This window comes from Myotis daubentonii, chromosome 6, assembly GCF_963259705.1.
Source record: "Myotis daubentonii chromosome 6, mMyoDau2.1, whole genome shotgun sequence".
In the NCBI taxonomy this organism is placed as follows: domain Eukaryota; kingdom Metazoa; phylum Chordata; class Mammalia; order Chiroptera; family Vespertilionidae; genus Myotis; species Myotis daubentonii.
The window spans coordinates 8,519,309-8,540,200 of record NC_081845.1 but is presented as its reverse complement, the minus strand read 5'-3'; the positions used below and the strand labels follow the sequence as shown (position 1 = coordinate 8,540,200).

At 41.9% G+C, this 20,892-nt stretch overlaps 1 protein-coding gene across 2 annotated transcripts in view; it reads right to left on the bottom strand.

Annotated features, from left to right (window-relative positions):
- Positions 1 to 20,892, bottom strand: part of SYNE1 (spectrin repeat containing nuclear envelope protein 1) — a 392,090-nt gene that overhangs the window by 119,547 nt on the left and 251,651 nt on the right. For both annotated transcript variants that reach the window (XM_059700015.1, XM_059700013.1), the window contains 4 exons: positions 13,539 to 13,706; positions 13,165 to 13,326; positions 3,666 to 3,860; positions 1,292 to 1,465 (listed from right to left, as the gene is read on the bottom strand). In XM_059700015.1, the coding sequence (XP_059555998.1) occupies positions 1,292 to 1,465; positions 3,666 to 3,860; positions 13,165 to 13,326; positions 13,539 to 13,706 (699 nt within the window). The remainder of the gene's footprint in view (positions 1 to 1,291; positions 1,466 to 3,665; positions 3,861 to 13,164; positions 13,327 to 13,538; positions 13,707 to 20,892) is intronic.

Genomic DNA, 20,892 nt, shown 5'->3' with positions numbered 1-20,892 from the left:
AGATGTCTCTTCAGAAAGAAACTTTAAAAAAAGATGGTCTAAAGAATAGAAAACACTGGCATGTAGCTCTCTATTGTTTAGCATCAAAGCAGAGAAGAACAATCCCTTCAATACACACAGGTAAATTGCCCAAGGAATTAAAAAATTCTAATTATAATAGTCAATACTACAATAAATATCAAATCATAAAAGGAATGGCCAAAATGGAATACTACCTATTTTTAAAAAAAGACAATGTTCATCAATGAACGGTTTGTACATAAGTATGTATCATTCCCCACCTTTTGTATATTTCCTCTGATGTCAAACAGGATAAATACGAAGTCATGCCTACTGATATTTAACCGTGCAGATTAGGTAGGATTTTCTAGAAACTTGCTAGTTAGTTAAATGAAAGAGCTTTTAAAACATACGTCACCCATGTGTGAAGTACAGTATGTGGATAATCTTGGAAATTCAATGATTGGCACAGGGAGTTCATTATCTATTCTCTATACTTACGTGTGTGCTTGAAATTTTTCATGACATAGAGGTAAGACAATCTATAATAATAAAAGCGTAATATGCTAATTAGGCCAAACAGCTGAACGACCTTCCAGGTGTCATTCCGGATGTCCTTCCAGATGACCTTCCAGATGAAGCCGGGGCTGCAAGGGCCGAGGCAAGCCACTGCGGCTGCGAGGGCCGAGCCCCTTGCACGAATTTTGTGCATCAGGCCTCTAGTAATAATATAATGAAAACCTTAATGTCATTGCATCTACCTTAATTCCTAGGAACCTCACATCAGAGAAAGGATATTCTCTGCTCCAAAAGGCACCTTTTTGTGTTCAGTCTGTCTGCCTCAAACTGACAGTTTGACCAAGTTTGTAAAAATTAAATATCAGAATTAGAACAAACATTGCAACAGAGCACCTAGGGACACCTCCTACTGTATTCATCCACAGTCTGATGCACTGACACCAATTCTTCTCATTGGCTCTGAAAGTCTTATTAGCACCAAATACAGGCACTCTAAGTGTTTTGGTATCTATGATCTTTTAACAATTTCCTTTAGGAAGTTGAAGATTTTCTAAAATTGGGAACTTACTGGTAAAATTTTTCAAAAGACTGAGTTGAAGTCTGAATTTCATTTAAGCTTTTATAAGGTATTGTTTGCCTGCTCTCTAAATATGTGAAGTATATGGCTTGGAAAAAAATCGTATATCCGTATCAAGCCTTTTTACCATTATGTTTTCGCATCTGAAAATATGCTTTGTGATGTTGACATGTTCCTTCAAGATCATTTCCGTACCTGGCAGTCCACCAGCTGGGCCTCCATGTCCATGGGCTCCGTGGAGGTGCCCAGCGCGACGTCCAGAGTGGCCTTAGTGCTTAAGAGCCAGTGGTCCAGCTTGTCGACTTCAGAGCGGTACCTCTGCAGGGCCTGTTCCTGCCTCTGTTCCTCCAGCTGATCATTTAACTTCTCCTAATGAATTAAGCAGAAGTTCACATAGATCGCCCGAAGGTAAAATCATTAGGATTCAACACAAGAACAATGATCTCATCTCTGGCTGCACACCAGAATCAACTGTGAAACTTCAAAAGCAAGACAAAAACAAAACAAAACATACACAAAAAACTATCCTTGGCCACATACCAGAGCAATAAATCAGAATTTCTGGAGGTGAGTCTCAAGATTCATATTTTTAAAAATCTTTCCCTTTGATTCTAATGTACAGCTAGAGTTTAAGTATTCTTACATAATACAGGACCAGGTAGATAACGTGAATGATGAAAATTGATCAAGGATTAGAACAAAACAATGGCATAAAATGGTGGGTTGGAAATAGGTACATGACCCCAATGTGGGGAAACTGTAGGGAGCAGTGGGGACTGTGACAAACTGAAGAACATATGGTCCACCTAGAAAGAAAGCATCATGAATTTCAGGCAATTGATTCCCTGCAAGAAGAAGTGGCCCAGTGTTACTAGTTTCTTGAATGAAAGAAGAAATTCTTTTTGTTGTTGTTATTGTTAGATCTCTGTGTGGTTGTTTTCAATGATGGCAAATAATTCATATTAAAAAAATACACCAAGCCAATCAATTTTAATTTTGAAACTCCACAAATGTTTCATAGAATGACTGGGGATAATATTAATACATTAAAAAGCTAATTCTTAAAATAAGGTACCCTAAATACCTTATTTTAAAATTACTTTACAAATAACATTATTTTTAAATTACATGAAAAATAGTTTAACATAAGCTATAAATAAAGCAGACACATTGATTTTAAATTTATTCCGAACAAGAAGTACATGAATATATTATCTGACTAATCTTATAACAGGTAAAACTAGAAGGAGCCTACACACCCAACAATAGGGCCATGTTTAATTGAATAATAGTATAATCATCAGCCAAATAAAATAATATTAAGTTCATGTAATAAGATATGTATTGAGAACTGATTATATCCCAGAGGTACAAGGAGCCAGATACTCTAGAGCAGTGGTTCTCAACCTTCCTAACGCCGTGACCCTTTAATACAGTTCCTCATGTTGTGGTGACCCCCAATTTCATTGTTAAAGATTAAACATAATTAAAGCATAGTGATTAAACACAAAAACAATATGTAATTATATGTGTTTTCCGATGGTCGTAGGTGACCCCTGTGAAAGGGTCATTCAATCGCCAAAGGGGTTGCTACCCACAGGTTGGAACCGCTGCTCTAAAGGATTTTGTGGAGTCTCAGGTCTAATGTCCTATATATTTAGGGCCAGAAATGATGAGAGAGAATAAAGCAAAAATAAACTTTCATGAATCAGTGTGCTTGAATTGGCTAACACTGACTAAAGATTTATTCTTCATAGCATTAGTAATAGTATTCATAACATGCTCTTATTTAAACCCTAGAGGCCCAGTGCACAAAATTAGTGCACAGGTAGGGTCCCTAGGCCTGGCTGGTGATCATGGCTGATCTGTGAGGCAACCGGAGGGGCGATTGGGGGCCCCCCACTGGCACCCGCCTTGGCTGGCCTGGGGCCTGTGGGTTGGGGGCAGCTCCTGCATTGAGCATCTGCCCCCTGGTGGTCAGTGCTCATCATAGCAACCAGTCCTTCCCCTGGTTGTTCCGCTGGTCATTCCACCGTTTGGTCGATTTGCATATTAGGCTTTTATTAAATAGGATAGCAAACCACTGTGCAAACCTTCCATAATTATTCTTCATAAGGCCCATGTCTACCAAGTATGTGCTTTCTACATTCTCAACTTTTCATGCTGAAATGAGGCAAAAGGGGTGAGAAGATGCATTTCTGGCTACACACTGACTCAGTGCTCCATTCATGAGATCCTCCCTGAGACATAGTACCAGCTCCTCATGTGTGAGGAACAATGAAACTGTACATCAAGCCCAACCCCTGTAGCTCAGTGGTTGAGCATTGACCTATGAACCAGGAGATCACGGTTTTATTCCCAGTCAGGGTTTCGGCCCGATTCCCAGTAGGGGACATGCAGGAGGCAGCCAATCAATGATTCTCTCTCTCTCTCCCTCTTCTGTCCTCTCTGAAATAAATAGAAATATATATTTTTTTAAAAAGAAAAACTGTACGTCACAAAGTAAGCCAGACATTTGTCAACACAACTCTAAGGGACAAGGACATGTGGGGCTTCCAAGTTATGTTACCTCCAAAAGCTGTCGTTTCCCTGACGCCTTCATCTTGATGGTGGACATGCGCTCTGCCAAGACGGTGAGCGTGGACTGCAAGGCCAGTTGCTCTGCGGGGTCAGACTCCGGGGACTCAGACACCAGTTCTTTTGCGAGGGATGCCTGCAGCTCGCTGATTTCATCTTGGAGCATGAGGATCTCATCCATCAGTGCCTGCGGGAAAGACGGGAATCACACTCAAGTCCGGATTTCTGGGGACTGAGAAATCCTGTCACCAGCTCAGTCTCCCATCAGTTGAGATGAGTGGATATAGTTCACTCAAGGCCATTTAACCAGCAGATAGGGGGCCTACGAACACAAGTTCCAACATGAAAGTCCCAGACGACCTGTCAGAAAAGTTCTGATTTCAAAACCATGTGTGTCATTAAATTAAATGAATTTGAACAAGTTCATGAATCTTTCTGGTTTTCAATAGTCTCATTTATAATCTAGGGCAGTGATGGCTAACCTATGACACGCGTGTCAGAGGTGACACACAAACTCATTTTTTTGGTTGATTTTTCTTTGTTAAATGGCATTTAAATATATAAAATAAATATCAAAAATATGTCTTTGTTTTACTATGGTTGCAAATATCAAAAAATTTCTATATGTGACACGGCACCAGAGTTAAGTTAGGGTTTTTCAAAATACTGACACGCCGAGCTCAAAAGGTTCGCCATCACTGATCTAGGGGGCGGGGCATGCTCAATTCATGCTTGCATCTACAATTCCATGTTGAGTATAAAATTCATCACTTTCTTCCTCCACACGATTTTTCCCATTCCCACTCCCAAGTTCCCCAGGTTTGAGACAGCCATGTGTTTTAATCCCAAACTCACATTATATAAGATGGGAGCAATCTGTCACCTGTTTGCATGTCATCACCCTCTCATTTTTCTCCTTCGCTTCCCAAGCTAACATTTGCCATTTCACAGGGCTGATTTCCAGCCCCTCTTTCCTCGCTCTGTATCTGTCCCAGGTGAGGGCCATTCCCAAGGCTTTCAATGGTTTCCAAGGCTGAACGCCTCCAAAGGTGGATCCCTAACCCAGACATCCATCCTAACAACAGGCTCGTATATTCAACTTACACATTTCATGGGTATCTCCATCCTATGATGTGTGGAGCCTGCCTCCTCCCCTTCCTTCTCCACCTCAGTAAAGGAGCCGCCCTTCTGGCCATAGCTCCACCTCCAGACCCAGGGGCCATTCCTCACACTTTCTCTACTTCACTGGCTCAGTCTAATCCCACACCAAATCCAAATGCTTACTTGTGTGTCTGTGTATCTCCTATCCTCCACCCTCAGTCAGAGCCTAGTGTTGGGGCTACCTGATCACATTCTCGTCTCTCCAATCCCCTCTTCACCAAGTGATTAGAGCGAGCTTTTAAAAAGGTAAATCAGACCCTCTCACTCACCTGCTTTAAGATACTTAGTGGCTTATCATCTGTAAAGTAAAATCCAAGCTCATTCCCACGTACTTGTCTCGCCTTACCCCTGCCTGCCTTTTGTATTGTACTACACTCTCTCCCAGCTCCTATATTCTTGCCTTCATATTAATGACTCCAGAACCCTTGGCAATCTATTTACTTATTTACTTATTGAATTTATTGGGGTGACATTGGTTAATAAGATTATATAGGTTTTAGGGGTACAATTCTATAATATGTCATCTGTATACTGTATTATGTGTTCACCACCCCAAGTCAAGTCTCTTTCTGCCACCTTTATGCTCCCTTTACCCTCTCCTACCCACGCTCTGATCCTCCCTTTCCCTCTGATAATCACCATACTGTTGTCTATGAGGTTTTCTTTATTTTTTTGTTTTTGAAATATATTTTTATTGATTTCAGAGAGGGAGAGGGAGAGAGATGGAAACATCAATGATGAGAATCATTGATCAGCTGCCTCCTGTACGCCCCGTCCCCCCCCCCCCCCCAACTGGGGATCGAGCCTGCAACCCCAGCATGTGCCCTTGACTGGAATCGAACCTGGGACTCTTTAGTCCACAGGCTGACACTCTATCCACTGAGCCAAACCAGCTAGGGCTGTTTTTTGCTTAATCCCTTCAACTTTTTCACCTAGCCCCCCAATGGTTTCCCCTCTGACAGCTGTCAGTATGTTCTCTGTATCTATGAGTCTGTTTCTATTTTGTTATTTTATTTTGTCCATTAGATCATTAGATTCCACATATAAGTGAAACCATATGGTATTTGTCTTCCTCTGATTATTTCACTTAGCATAATGCTCTCCAGGTCCATCCATGCTCAGCAATTTTTGTAAAGTAGCAAGCACCCTGTTTTCCCGATTAACGTCAATCATAACTATACATGGTTTTTATTTTCCATTTTTCATGCTTTATGACTTGCTGTGTAGCTGTAATCATGGCAGGAGGGAGTCTTACTTGGGATTTAAATGTGTGTTAGAAAACAGGCCTTACTGCAGAAGGGGCTTTGTATTCGCCAGTGTTTCATAGTTCCCAGTGTCCCCCAGGTGCCTAATCCCCATCTCTTCACAGGACTGCAGGCTTCCCTGTGAGCACGGTGCCTTCTCCTGTAGGCTCTCAACAAATATTAACAAAACAAATAAGTAGAACTTCTCTTTCCCTAATATCAAGTGTCATCAGGTTTAACTGGATTTTTAGCGATGACACTGACATTCGTAGATACACCTAGGAAGTGCACACACTAAATGCACAGCTCTGTGAAGTCTCACCAACTGCACACACCCATGCTCCCACCCCCCTGATCAAGAAGAAGAACACGCCCAGGACTATACGCCCCCTGGCCCTGATCCCTGTCAGTCTCTCCCTCCTTCCCAAGGATCGCCAGCCAGGGTGTTGGCTGGTAAACGTCCAGGTTATCTTTGCCTGTGTGGGCTCTGGATAGTGGAATCACCCCTGATGTACTGCTTCGTGTCTGGCTTCTTCCACTCCCTGTTGGGACTGTGAAAGTCTCTTGTGCTGCCTCATGTAGAAAGAGCTGATCATCTTCATCGCTGTAGCGTATTCCACAGTCACGTGGTTTGTGATCTTTTCCATGTCAGCCTTTCTAGTGGGTTCATAGAGGTGATCTCATTGTCCTTTAATCTGCATCTCCCTGATGACTAATGAGATCGAATGCTTTTCCTATGTTTGTGGCCACCTGAACATCCTCTTTGGTGACCGCGTGCTAAAAACCTCGTGCCCATTTTCTAGTGGATCCTGCCCTTTTCTTGCGGAGGTGTGGGTTGTTTGTTTCCTCCAGATAAGAGTGTCTGTGTCTCTTTTGGTTCTGCGTATTGCAAATATCCGCCCCCATTCTGTAATCTGGGTGTCCCTTAATGGGAAAACACTTGCTTAATGGTCCCTTTTGGTAGTTTCATGTACCAGCATTTTCCTCTATTAAAAAAGTTAGGTGCCCTTGCTGGTTTGGCTCAGTGGGTAGAGTGTCGGCTTGCGGACCAAAGGGTCCCGGGTTCGAGTCTGATCAAGGACACGTACCTCAGTTGCAGGCTCCTCCCCGGCCCATGCCCTGATCAGTGCTTGTGCAGGAGGCAACCAATCAATGTGTTTCTCTCACATTGATGTTTCTCTCTGTCTTTCCCTCTCTCTTCCACTGTCTCTAAAAATCGATGGAAAAATATCCTCAGGAGAGGATTAACAACAACAACAAAATGTTAGGGTTTTTGGTGTCCTATTTAAGTGATCTTTGCCTACCTCACGGTCATGAACATATTCTCACATGTTTCTTCTAGAAGAATGCTATTCAAAGTGTGGTTGAAAAAAAATGGCATTAGTCTGCAAAATGTTTGACTCCAGTTCATGACCAGGTGACGATAAAATAGGTAAATGTTAGGAAACTTTATAGCAACCTGACATTGACCTGATATCCGAGAAGTATTTTATTTTATTTTATTTTATTTTATTTTATTTTATTTTATTTTATTTTAGTTACAAAGATAATGGTTTGTGATGGGCTAGAAAGTTTAAATAAAATTTTTTAAAGGTTATTTATTACAGATAGTTTGAGAAGCACTGTTGGAAAACGTTTTATTTTCCCTTCACATTTAGATCTACAATCCACCTGAACTTATTTTTGTGTCCAATGTAGGTAGGGGGGTCAACAATTTTTTATCTGGATAGCCAACTAACCCTGCATTATTTATTAAAAATGATTTTTTACTCAGTGCTTTGCAGTCTAATTTTTGACATAAGCCAAGTATCTGTGTAGATGTGAGTGTGCTTCTGCCTTCCAATTCTGTTCCATGGACCCTTTGGCTGGCTGTCTGTGCCAATACCACACTCCCATAAACACTATAGCGTTGTCTCACTCTAAATGATACATCCTTCAACTTTACTCATCTTCTTCAAGGTTGCATCGGCTATTCTTGACCCTTTCAAAGTTCAATATATATCTTTTCATACATTTGCCATATATTTTAGAATTAGCTTGTCAGTCTCCACCAAAGAACTTAGTGGGATATTATAATTGGATTGTAATGAATTACAGACTGATCTTGCTTCCTATACATTCAAAATGCTTTTTGGCCTGGGCAGAGTGGCTTACTGGTTGAGGGTTGACCTATGAACCAGGAGGTCATGGTTGGGTTCCAGGTCAGGGCACATCCCCAGTGCAGGAGGCAGCTGATCCAATCAATGATTCTCTCTTATTATTGATGTTTCTATTTCTCTCTCCCTCTCCCTTCCTCTCTGAAATCAATAAAAATATATTTTTAAAGATGCTTTTTGTCCAGTAAACTATTTCATACTACCTTATAATAACTTCTTGGTATTTGGTTGCCAAAAATATAACATTTGCATTATTTGGTCTGTTTAATTTAAAGGCTTCTCCATAACTAGTTGGACCGCATTGTCTTTTCCTGCACTGACCCTCTGTTGAGCAAGAATAGCCCCCTCACTATTGCACACCTGTGGCTTTCCTCACAAGCACATTTATAGTGCCTCCTACCCACTCCTGTTGCCATTCCAAATTTTCAAAATCTGCCTCTCCCCAAAGACCTGCAAGAGGTTCCTTCTAGCTACTTCCCACTGCTGTACCCCACAATCACTTTTTTAAAATTTTCTTTTTGGTGCAGTATCTTGGTAATCCACTCCACCCTATAGTAGATTTTTTAAACCACAAATTAGTGAAAAAAGTTCATCTATTTCAGCTGTGCACATAGTAGATGCTCAACAGATCTGGTTGAACTCATTCTTACTCTTGACAGAGAAAACATGTATCTGAATCATGAAGCAACAACAACAACAAAAGCCTCCTCATTTAAATCTCAGTCGCTTTGACCAATCAAAGGTAGAGTGAAGTCACCAGCTTCCGTTTCCAGCTCGCAAGGTTCTGAGGCAGCACCCTGAATGCTCTGAAGACGTAATGAAAGAACTAGGAAATGAGAGATTCTAGCACGGTTAAGTTTCATCCTGTGAGAGTGGAGCCTCTCTATTCATGCTTCTGTTTACTCTCAAGGGAGAGCGGATATTTTTGGAAGACAGCTACAGTTTTTCACAGCCAAGCTTCCTGGGGTTTTCTCTATGGGTGATGAAATGTTTTTGTAAATGCCACAGAATCATACACTTTAAAATGGTTACTGCTATAGAATGTGAATTTCACTTCAATTTTATTACGAAAGGATCCAGCCAGCAGTCAAATAGGCCTTCCCCCCCAGCCCTGTCTCGGCTGGTGGCCAGCTGCTTCCCCAGGATGTCTGACTCAAAACTGAGGAGAGGAAGATGAAAGGCAAGTCTTTGGGCTTCTGGCTTGTGGTGAGAAGCGGGCGTGTGCATGACACTTTCGTGGTTTAGAGAACTAACTACCTTGAGCTTCTCTAAAATGACTCACTCTAGAGAGAAGATGGTTTAGTTCAACACCAAATGTGAACATGAATTTCATGGTGACTTTCAGAACTATCTACAGCAGCATAGTTCATTTCAAATGTTGAGTGGCTGTACATATTAACACCAAAACAAAATAACCTCAGAGCTCTGTCTACTATCCATCACTGAGCTTGGTGAGGCAGAGACCACACACTCCCACAAAGTGTTAGCTGCCTATGACAATGGAGGTCCCATCACAGAGGGCTAAATGCTCAGAACAACAGCCACAAGCCAGAGTATGAGCCCGTGAATGTCTGAAAATGTAATCTGTCAAACAATGTATAGAGGATAACAGGAAAGTCACAGTATTCCACCCAAATTCAGTAGATTTGGACAAAAGTTTAAAGGAATAATGTAGGAATTCAGTTAGCTCTCAAAAGAAACATGAATGCTTCTGAGCGAGTATTGGGGAAGAAATAACAACTGAAGTGTTTGTATTAATTTCTAGGAAATATAAAAAACGTACTGGACTTTCTCACCCACATTCAGCTGGAATTTAGAAACAGTGATTCTACAGTAGTGCTTGGACATTTTTTAAAATTTATTTTATTGATTTTAGAGAGAGAGGAAGGGAAAGAGAGAGAGAGAGAAATGTCAATGATGAGAGAATCTTTGATTGGCTACCTCCTGCAGGGGATCAAGCCGCAACACAGGTATGGTGCCCTGACTGGGAATCAAATGGTGATCTCCTGGTTCATAGGTTGATGCTCAACCACTGACTGAGCCACACTGGCTGGGCAGTGCTTGGAATTTTTTAAGTACCATTCCAGAAGCTAAGAACCAATTTAGACGCTGTGATACCATGAGCTTTTCATGTGGGCAGCTCTGTCCCAGAATTTGTAGAACATAGATTCTGACAGAAAAAAGTAGGTCAGATGGAAAATGTCAGACTTGTGTTTACATGAGACATTACACATTACTTATACTTCTTTCCCTCTCATTAGAGCAGTGGTTCTCAACCTGTGGGTCACGACCCCTTTGGGGGTTGAACGACCCTTTCACAGAGGTCACCCAACACCATTGTGCATATCAGATATTTACATTACGATTCATAACAGAATCAACATTACAGTTATGAAGTAGCAACGAAAATAATTTTATGGTTGGGGGTCACAACATGAAGAACTGTATTTAAAGGGCCAGAAGGTTGAGAACCACTGCATTAGAGCATTAACATAATTGTTAAGCTCTAATAGGCAGTCATCATTGAATTAGCTACCTCTTCTCACTGCTATGATTGCTAGCATTACCACTCTCAACTTAGAAAAAGTCACATGGTTGGTCCTCATTACAAGAAAAGTTACAGATTCATTTCTAATTTACAATACTTAGCATTAATATACAATTTTGAGTTTTCTCCATTAAATCCATTGAACAAAATAATAATTTGCTCTATGCTTAGCTTGTATGTGTTTTCATGGGAATGCCTGGAGGCATGGAGGTGGTGGTGACTGGGAGCTAATTTGCATTTTCAATCAGCAACTCTATAATGTCACCAGGCAGATCACCAGGGCAAATCACCAGGACCCTGTTTTCACAAAGATTCTAAGTCCTGTTTGACCCAGGAAAGGGTTTTTGTTTTTTTGTTTGTTTGTTGTTGTTGTTTTTTTTGGGGGGGGAGGGGTCAGTCACCTGGGACATAAGAATGGTGAGCCTTGAACAAAGGCAGAGAGGACCCGGAAGGAGAGAGAGGTGAGCTGTGCGATCCTCTCCAGAAACATGGGCTTCTGCTAATCTAAGCGAGTGACACTCAAATTCACTCTATTCCAGCCTTCAGATAATTTATTAGAGTTTTGTTTTTAGTCCTCACCTGAGGATATTTTTCCATTGATTTTTAGTGACAGTGGGAGGGAGGGGGCGAGACACACAGAGAGAGAGAGAAACATCGATGTGAAAGAGACACATCATTGGTTGCCTCCTGCACATGCCCCGGACCAGGGCCAGGGATTGGACCTGCAACCCAGGATATGCCCTTGACTGGAATCAGAACCCAGGACCCTTCAGGCCACAGGCCGATGCTCTATCTACTAAGCCAAACTGGCTAGGGCAGCCGTGGGATAATTTATGCCAAATTCCTTTGGAAGCTCAAAGGGAGCTGTGATAGAATGGAGAGAGGTCCCCTCCAGGGACAGGAAGCATGGGTGATGGGGTGGGGGTTGCAACACTGTAGACAGAGCCCCAGGAGCACACTGAGGCTGCCTAAAAAACCCCTTCAGATGACAATGAGGTGGCCCTGACAATCAGAAAACTGGGGCGTCAGTTAAAGAGGACTGTGGAGCTCAGGGAAAACCACACTGTAATAGTCACCGAAGTCCCTGACTATCCTCACGATTGGTTTGGTTTAGGTAAACAGAGGTTCATTTTAATTTTATATATTTATGTATGGCACCCTCCCCAAACCAGACTGACTAGGGGTGACTTTGGGAAACAGAAAGACCCAAAATAAGGCCTCAAATGGATGCTAGGCACTTTGATCTCTATCTTACAGTCACAGAAGTGTCAAAAACCTGAAGCCATATTCTCAGTACGCTGTCTCCAGATAAAATGCCTTTATTTTCATGTTATACTGCAAGCTCCTATATTGTAAAAGAATGCCATTTCACCTTAGACCGCACACAGGAACAAACAAGATATTCCAAGGTTCTGAAACTACACAAATGCAAATTAGGGGAAAGATAAGCGTGTACTTGGTAGATACACATAGCACGTCATGCTTTTATAGCTCTTAATTTGCATCTAAAAATATTTTCCTTTTCTTCTGCTTTCTATAGGGCTGTCACATGCCCTTGAGCTTTGGTCGGGGCAGACAGCACTTCCCCACATCATGGTGATAATATTTAGGTGAATGTAAGCGTCGTACCCTTGCACCTCCTTTATACCTGATCGTGCATCAATAGTGCACCTGATAAAATGCTAAAGCATGACCCAGATTTTAACATAGGCACTTTCTTATCATGCATTTTAAATTGATGCATTTTAAATAATAGCTTTCTGGGTTAGGTTGATATAATTGTCTCTTTCTCATAGAATGTTATAGCTTTGCCTAGTTTACGTAACCTTTTAAAAAAGAATTCAAGGCAAGAACAAGCACAAGATTATAACTTAGAAGCCCTTACTCTTCAACTGTTTCTTTGCCCATTGAAGTCGGAGAGCTATTCTCTTAAGTGATAATGGGAGGTGCTGGGCACATGGTTAAGTTTCTTAGAACAGCAATACCCAGAGAAGGTAGATGGAAGGGTGTCTTATTCTTACAACAGTTTACAACAAAATAAAAGAAATACAAGCATGGAATAGACATATGCAATACTTTCAACAATAAAGATTTTAAAAAAATAAAAGGAACTACGCTTTGTATAATAAAAATAAAAAAGCAACATCAATGCATGCAGCATCCTTTCATTAGGTTCAAGGTCTGACTTCCTTTCTTTCTCTCCTCGATCCCGCCCTGAAGCAGGAGTGGAAACCACCAGCATTTGGAACCTTGTTTACTCGGTGAGAGCTGATACAGTGAAAAAATGTCAGTTTGCTCTCCCCACACACGCTGGGCCGGTGACCAGTCACAAGCGTGCCCCTATGAAGTCATGCAGGAAACTGAAGTCACTGCTATTTTTACCTGATGCTCAGCCATCTGGCTCTCTGGACTCCGGCCCGGCTCCAGGTTCTCACCGAGTTTCAGCTCGATGGCCTCCATCTTCGTGGAGATGGCCTGGAGGGAGTCCTGGTACCGCTGCTGGCGTTCCAGAGCTTCATAGAGCGTGCGCTGCTTTTCACTGATCTAAAGCAGAAAAGGGATATTACCAAACGCTTCCTCGCCCTTTATCTTCTAGGTTATGACACTGCTTTCCTCACTGCTCTCCCTCTGTGGCCCAATAGAGGGTGGTCAGTGGTGCAGGGCATGTGTAAACTCTCTGTGTGGATTGCAAAAGGCAACCACGAAGGTCATGGGTGTCTGGTGGGCTCAAACCGGTCCACGTTTCAATGACTTACCACGTTCTTTAAAGTTTCCCAGGAACGCTGCAGGTTGTCCAGCATAGTGGTCGCCGAGGGCTCCAGCCCTGGCTCATAGAACTCCTGGGGTGGCAGCGCGCTGGGCTGGATCCTCGCGGCATCGGTCTGCAACCTCTCAGCAGACAAGGCTTGGTAATAAGCAATATCCTGTGCGGGCAAAGCACAGCGCTGGAGTCAAGGGGAAGACAGAGTGTGGGTCCGCATGCCCTGCGTGCTGTCTGTCGGGGGGAGGATTCACACCTGTCCCAGGGGCTAAGGCTATTTTTATTATTATTATTATTATTATTATTATTATTATTGATTTCAGAGAGGAAGGGAGAGGGAGAGAGAGATAGAAACATCAATGATGAGAGAGAATCATTGATTGGCTGCCTCCTGAACACCCCCCACTGGGGATTGAGCCCAGAACCAGGGCATGTGCCCTTGACCTGGATAGAACCTGGGACTCTTCAGTCTGCAGGCCTACGCTCTATCCACTGAGCCAAATCGGCTAGGGCAGGGCTACAGACTATTAAAGTGAGTAAATTCTTGTGGCAAGAAGAATGTAGAAGTCGTACCAAAGCACATTATAGTTACTTTAGAATTTCAGTTTATGTAAAAAAAAAAAAAAAATCAACAAATTTAGCAATAAAAGTTGTCAAAACTCATTCTTATTTTGTATTTGTTAAAATGGAAATACAAAGGATTGATGTGGTACACGTATTTAAAGATTAACTACTATAGAAAAACAAACAAAAACCCTAAGTAATCTTTTCTGAACCTTTTCTAAAATTCTGCTTAATGCATTGCTTAAAGTTCTGAATAATTTGCTTTAAGTAAAATTAAATCTACAGAAAGTCATTTTTCAGGGATAAGCCAGATCTTCCATATTTGAGAGCTCATTCTTCATGGAAATTAATTTAAATATTTTCACTTTAAAAATGGGAAAAAATAATAGGGAAGTTAAAACTACTCTAAGAAACAAATAAAAAAAGGCTCCCTTCTAATCAGTTCCTGGAAAGTACACAAAAAAGTAATCAAAGTGAATGATAAAAAAACCAGGCCCTTGAATTATTCATATTCCTTGGGTTATAAGTCATATTACATATTTTATTAATATTGACAATAGGATCTATGATATCAAGACATATAAGTCATGTGTTTCCATTTGTTTCTGTGGTTATTTATCTGTATATTAACAGAAGTTGAATTGGTGAGTAATGTTTAGATTCTGGGTATTGCTATTATAAAGTTCACTCCTTTTACAGTTATGTTATTGAAGAAAATTATGTTAATTTTAAATACCTGAACCTTAGGGATAATAATGTCTTGGGAAGATGTAGTGAAGAAGGTCCCTGCTGCCTGAGAAACCAAGGCCACAGCAGGAAGGGGCCTGGTGGTTGGGGTCAGTAGAGGAGAGAAGCAGGGTCCTGTAATGGCATGAAGCCAGGGCACCTGAGGTCCAGTTGGCACTCTCCTCCCACGTAGTCATATACCTGGGGCCAGTCACTCCCATCTCCTGCACTGGTCCCTCCTCTGCAAGCACTGGGTGCTTCTGAGGATTCACTACAGTCCCAGGTGAAGGGCCAGGAGACCTAACTATGTTGTTGCTGTTGCCGAGGCTCCAAATAAGTCTCTAACATGTACTGATGGCACTGGGACATGGAGACGGGTTCCTCTCCTTTCCTAGCCCTGTCACCTCCTTGGTTGGTGACTTTGGTATTCTCCAGTCCTTGGAAAAGCTCATATTCATTCATCCTCATGCGCCTCCAACCCACTTCAGTCCTCCACACCCTTGAACATGATAGCCTGTCAGCACTGACTTGGTTCAACCCCCGTGCACCAGTGACATCTAAAGTTACTTAAACCTTTCTTTTGCCAACAGCTTCGTTTCCTCTGTCCATTTGACCTCTGCTTCACTCACTTGGAAAACCCCAACCAGAACTCAATATAATTTTACTGTAAAGGATGCATGTATGTGCATGCTCCCATACACACACATGCGTACAGACACGCAATGAAGAAACCCGAGAGATACTCCTAAAATTCTGAAATTTCCAAAAGTATGTCTGTATTCACACTCACCTTTATCTTATTCTGGCCAGTTTCCTTGCTTAAGGCTCACCCTCCTAGAATCCCATCCATCTTTGGTTTCAAGGGCTCGGTCCCTTAACATCCTCTCCCTCTCTCCTGACTTTCTCCTCAGCACACAGAGTCAAATCTTTTCCCTCTGAAAACCCCTGCAAATAGTCTTTCTTTCATAACTATTTTCTTGCAGGATATCATATATTAGAAATGTCACAAATCACTGATGGGTTGTTACATGTGCATATACCTGTATACACATTTGTAATCACCGTTTATTTCTTACTTTCCTCCCTTTCGGTTCGTAATGCAGCTTCTGAAAATGGTAGTTTACGCTTGATATGTTCACTTTCTCACCCTCAATCAACTTCTAAATGCCCAGTTGAGCTTCAGTCCTAACGAGTCCACTGCAATTGTTCTTGCCTCATCATCAGTGGCTCTTCCCTACGAAATAACAGGAGTATGTTCCAGCCTTTCCCTGGCTTGACCGCTCAATAGCATCCATGCCACCGGCCATCCTTTCTGGAAACACTTGCCTTTCATCTCTCTGCTCTCCACCCAGCTCTCTAGTCATTCAGTCTTTCTCGTTTGTAGTTTTTCTCCGCTCATTCTCAAACGTGGGTGTATTTATAAGCTCCTGACTCACATACACAGTTGAATGAGTATATCCCAGTCTCTTTCAACTCAACATTTAAAAAGCAATCGAGGGTGACAAATGAACTTAGGAAGAAATGATAAAGCATTATCCGTCTTCCACCTAAGCTAAAGACTTGATATTTATTTGCTATTTCTTCTCCCCTTATCACCTACTGCTTATGTCAAAATGACATTCTACTGAGGCGTGCCCCTGCCACAGCATTGGTGCAAATTCTCATTACAGCGCCTTCCCCCATTCCCCGGCTGTAAACTGGCTGCCCTGTAGCTTGGTTTATACAGTGTTTCAAATTGTTTAAATTACTCTTCACGGAGACAGGGAGATTTGGTAAGAGTCCAGATTCATGGCTTCTCCTGCAAATCGGAAGGCAGAGAAGGAAGCCTGGACGCTGTGTCCACGGGGCCGCAGCAACTCTAACAGAGGAGAGGCTGCCTCCTGGATGTGGAGCGGTGCTGTCCAGGTGGCCGCCGTCCCCCTGCTGTCTCTCCCATTTGCAGCTCGAGTCTGGGCCTGGCTCTGACAGCAGCTCTGTCCCTAACTCCCTCCCTGGCTCTGAATTGGTGCATCTCCATTCTACTGTCCACATCCACCCAGGTTGATCCATCTAAAACTCACTTCCGTACAAAGCTTCTAGTCGATTTTCATCAACAGTTGACTATTAGCGCCTGGATCAAGTTCAAATTCATTTGTGTGGCATCCAAGGTCCTTCAGGGTGTGTTTCCTGCATCCCTCTAAGCTTCATTTCTCTTTCTCCTTCTCCACCAAATCTGTTCCTCCAGTTCCACCGATACTGTTTGCAGTTGCCTTTATGGGCCATTTTCCTTCCTGATAGCTCACCTTCCTACCTGGGGTTCCTTCTGCCTGGAAAACTTTACAACTGCCTAACTTGCACTCTTGTCTTAAAGTTAAAGGTGCCATCCTTGACCAATCCTGGACTCCAGCCTGATTTTAGGTGCTCCCTGTCAGAGCACGCATCCTGATCTACTGTAATTCCCTGCTGCTCTCAGGCTGGGAGCTCCCTGAAGGAGAAATGGTATAGTCTCTGATCCGGAGCACATCCTGCTGTTTGGCAATAACAGGCAGACACACATGTACATCATGAATCATCCATGTCAAAGTGCTTCTTTAAGCCTATTACTTTATTTACATGTATATACTATTATTGTCCTCAAGGGAAAAGTTGCTTTAAGTGTTGTAAACATTTTTAATTAAAGGCTCTATTATAAATTGTTAAAAGGCTCTTAAAAGAGCTAGAATAAAATAAATCTCTTACCAAAATATCTTTTTTTCTGGCGCTTTTGTGTTTGATTATGATTGTGTATGTGTGGCTCAGGCCTGTTAGATAGGAATGACAACTGTTATGTGTGTGTGTTTTAAGGATTTGAACATATACCACCTTTTGTAGATGAATAACTTGGACCTCTTTGAGGATGACATTTATTTTATAGATTCAATAAAATAAATCCATCAGTGCTTTAAGTAGGTACCAAATAAAGGCAATCTTTGTCATTTTGAGGAATCACCCTGAGAAATATGTGTCTGTGACTTATGTGCCTAAGTTCCAAGAGTTGTTATCCAGTAGATTCCTAAGGAAATAAATTCGGAAAACTATAGCTATACCATTTCATCACCATTTTCCAGTCAAAAGGGTACTTTTAACGATTAACATCATATTTAAACTTTTTTCACAATTGTGTGAAAGCGGCAGCACTGCTTCCCATTGCAGATGCGGGGACTGAGGGACTTGCCAAGGACTTTCAGCTGAGAGGAGGGAGAGCTGGGACCTGCGCTGACCTTTACCCTGGAGCCCAGCGCCCCAGCCCTTACACTATCGCCCTTTCAAAGCTGTGCTCTCCTCAGCTCTCCCAGGAGCTGCAGTCTTGCTTGGCTCGCTTCCACCGGGACCACGGAGCCTGCAGCCCACCCTGGGGCTGCTTCCCTCATCCATCCTGCGGCGGGTGAAACCGGAACCACATTTCAGCTAACAGCTACTGTCAGAGACAGAACACCCCGAAAGTGGGCGATCCGCTCGTTCTATAACAGGGATCTACTTACAGGAGCAGCAAGCACAAAACCTGTTTAAACCGCTGCGCCTGTATAAAGCAGCTGTGCACATTCTGTACAGTGTTTTGAGTCTGAAAACTGGAACGTATGCGGATTCTAAATGTCCTTCCCAGTTTCAAGACAAACTTTTGTGAGTCCAGTGCTTCACTGGACAAGTTGTATTTGTTCCTTTTCTTTCTTTTTTTTTTAAAAAAATATATTTTTATTGATTTCAGAGAGGAAGGGAGAGGGAGAGAGAGATGAAAAATCAATGATGAGAGAGAATCATTGATCAGTTGCCTCCTGCACGCCCCCTACTGGGGATTGAGCATGCAACCCGGGCATATGCCCTTGACCGGAATTGAACCCAGGACCTTTCGTCCACAGGCAGATGCTTTATCCACTGAGCCAAACCGGCCAGGGCTGTATTTATTCCTTCTCCCCTGGCTTACATTACTGTAGAATGGCATGTGGCCATAGATGATGGGGTCAATTTGTTAGGGCAACACCAAGCATAACACTTTGGCTTTTTAATAGCTTCCGCCTAGTAGAGCTGCCTAACATAAACTGAATGAAATTTAAAAAGAAAGAATTTGTAGTATCACATATAAGTATGTTGGATTAATAATGTGATTTAATTGATAGTTGCCTTTGATGGAGAGAGGTGACAAGTAGGATTAAGATAAAGCATAATCTCACTCAATTTGGGGATTTGCTTGAGCTGGACAGTTAAAATAATTATGATAAATAATTATCATTTACAAGGCACTTTCATGTCCTTTGAAAGACACTTTAGGAGAAGCAGCATCGAGACTTATATTTTCAGAAAAGGGATATTCTTCCCACAGAGTCAGTCTCAAGGCCAGTGTTTATTGTTCAATGTTAAGAATATTAGGCATATATTTTTTTCTAAACAATCAACAGCTGACTGCAGCCATGTTTCTCTGATCCTAAAATATGTGACCACAGGAAAGAACATTTCAAAGAATGAGTAATGCATATTTTAAAATCAGAATTTGGAGAACAGTTCCCCAAATCCTCCAGAGCACCCTGAACTTCCCCATTTGTGCTGTTTTTCAATTTCCTCTCATCACTTTTGATATTATTGGTCCCACGGCCATCTTTCTCTGTAGATTACAAGGGCCTGGAGGGCAGGGAGCCCAGCTGTGTTCCCCTTTGCTGCACCTCTGGGACCCGGCACAAGACCTCACTCCGAACAGGCGCTCAGGATGTAGCTGATGAATGGATGAACCGCTAACTGCCCTCAAGCTATAGAGATTGTAACCAAGAGAACTATTTATCTAAAGGCTTCATCAATTTTATTCTCCTTTCTGGGGGGGGGTGAGGGATTGTCTTTATCACAGAAACCCTATTTTGAATGCTTCTGCTTTAAAATTTAAAAAAGTATGATCAATTTGTAATATAGTTAATAGAGTCTTTGCTCACTTTAATATTTTTTTCAATATATTTGTATTGATTTTAGAGAGGATGGGATAGGGAGAGATAGAAACATCAATGATGAGAGCGAATCATTGATTGGATGCTTCCTGCACGCCCCACACTGGGGATCGGGCCCGCAACCCGGGCAGGTGCCCTTGACTGGAATTGAACCAGGGACCCTTCAGTCCACTGAGCCACATTGGCTCGGGCACTCTGTTTAATATTTCTTCCTTGATAATACAGCTAAACCTCTTAGAACATTTACATAATTTTCTTTCTTTTCCTTTTTTTATTTACGTAATTTTATGGTAACACAATTTTTTAAATAATGTTTAGTTGTTTCGGCTAAATGAGAAAAAGGTAGTATTACTCAACATGCCTTAAAATTTGTTGATTACTATATGAGTGTCTTTTTTATTTCTATTTAATATTTCCATGAAAAATTTTGACATACTTTTATAGAATCTATTTTAATATAATGTGTGATAAAAGGCATCTCAAAACAAGGCATTGTTCCTGTTTTATAAAAAAATAAAATTTAAGATTATTGAATGGTAAGTGCAAAAGCTCAAATCTACTTGGGCATTCTAATATATAAACTGGCAGCCAGCCCTTTCAATTGGATGACCATTAGTAAATGAAACAAAAGCATGATTGACGAACCAAAGTTTTCCATCTTCAAAATCGGAGCTGGGCCTGGCTGATTTGGCTCAGTGGCTGAGCATCGACCCATGAATCAGGAGGTCATGGTTTGATTCCCAGTCAGGGCACATGCCTGGGTTGTGGGCTCATCCGCAGTAGGAGGCAGGCAGGAGGCAGCTGATCAATGATTCTCTTATCATTGATGTTTCTATGTCTCTCTCCCTCTCCCTTCCTCTCTGAAATCAATAAAAAAAAATATTTTAAAAAATCTGAGCTGGTAGTTGTCAAAACTAACATCAATACATGTTCACAGAGCAATAGAACCATGTTATTTTACACGGCGACATTTACATTTCCTTTTCTGTTAGGATGCAGGGCTCCATTACTGAGAGCTGTCGGACACCGGAGCCACATGCCTTAAAACAGAGCCTTCTCCAGCTATCATTTCTGTGACCCAGTTTTTGCTCATCTCATTGCCAGGAGCCCTGG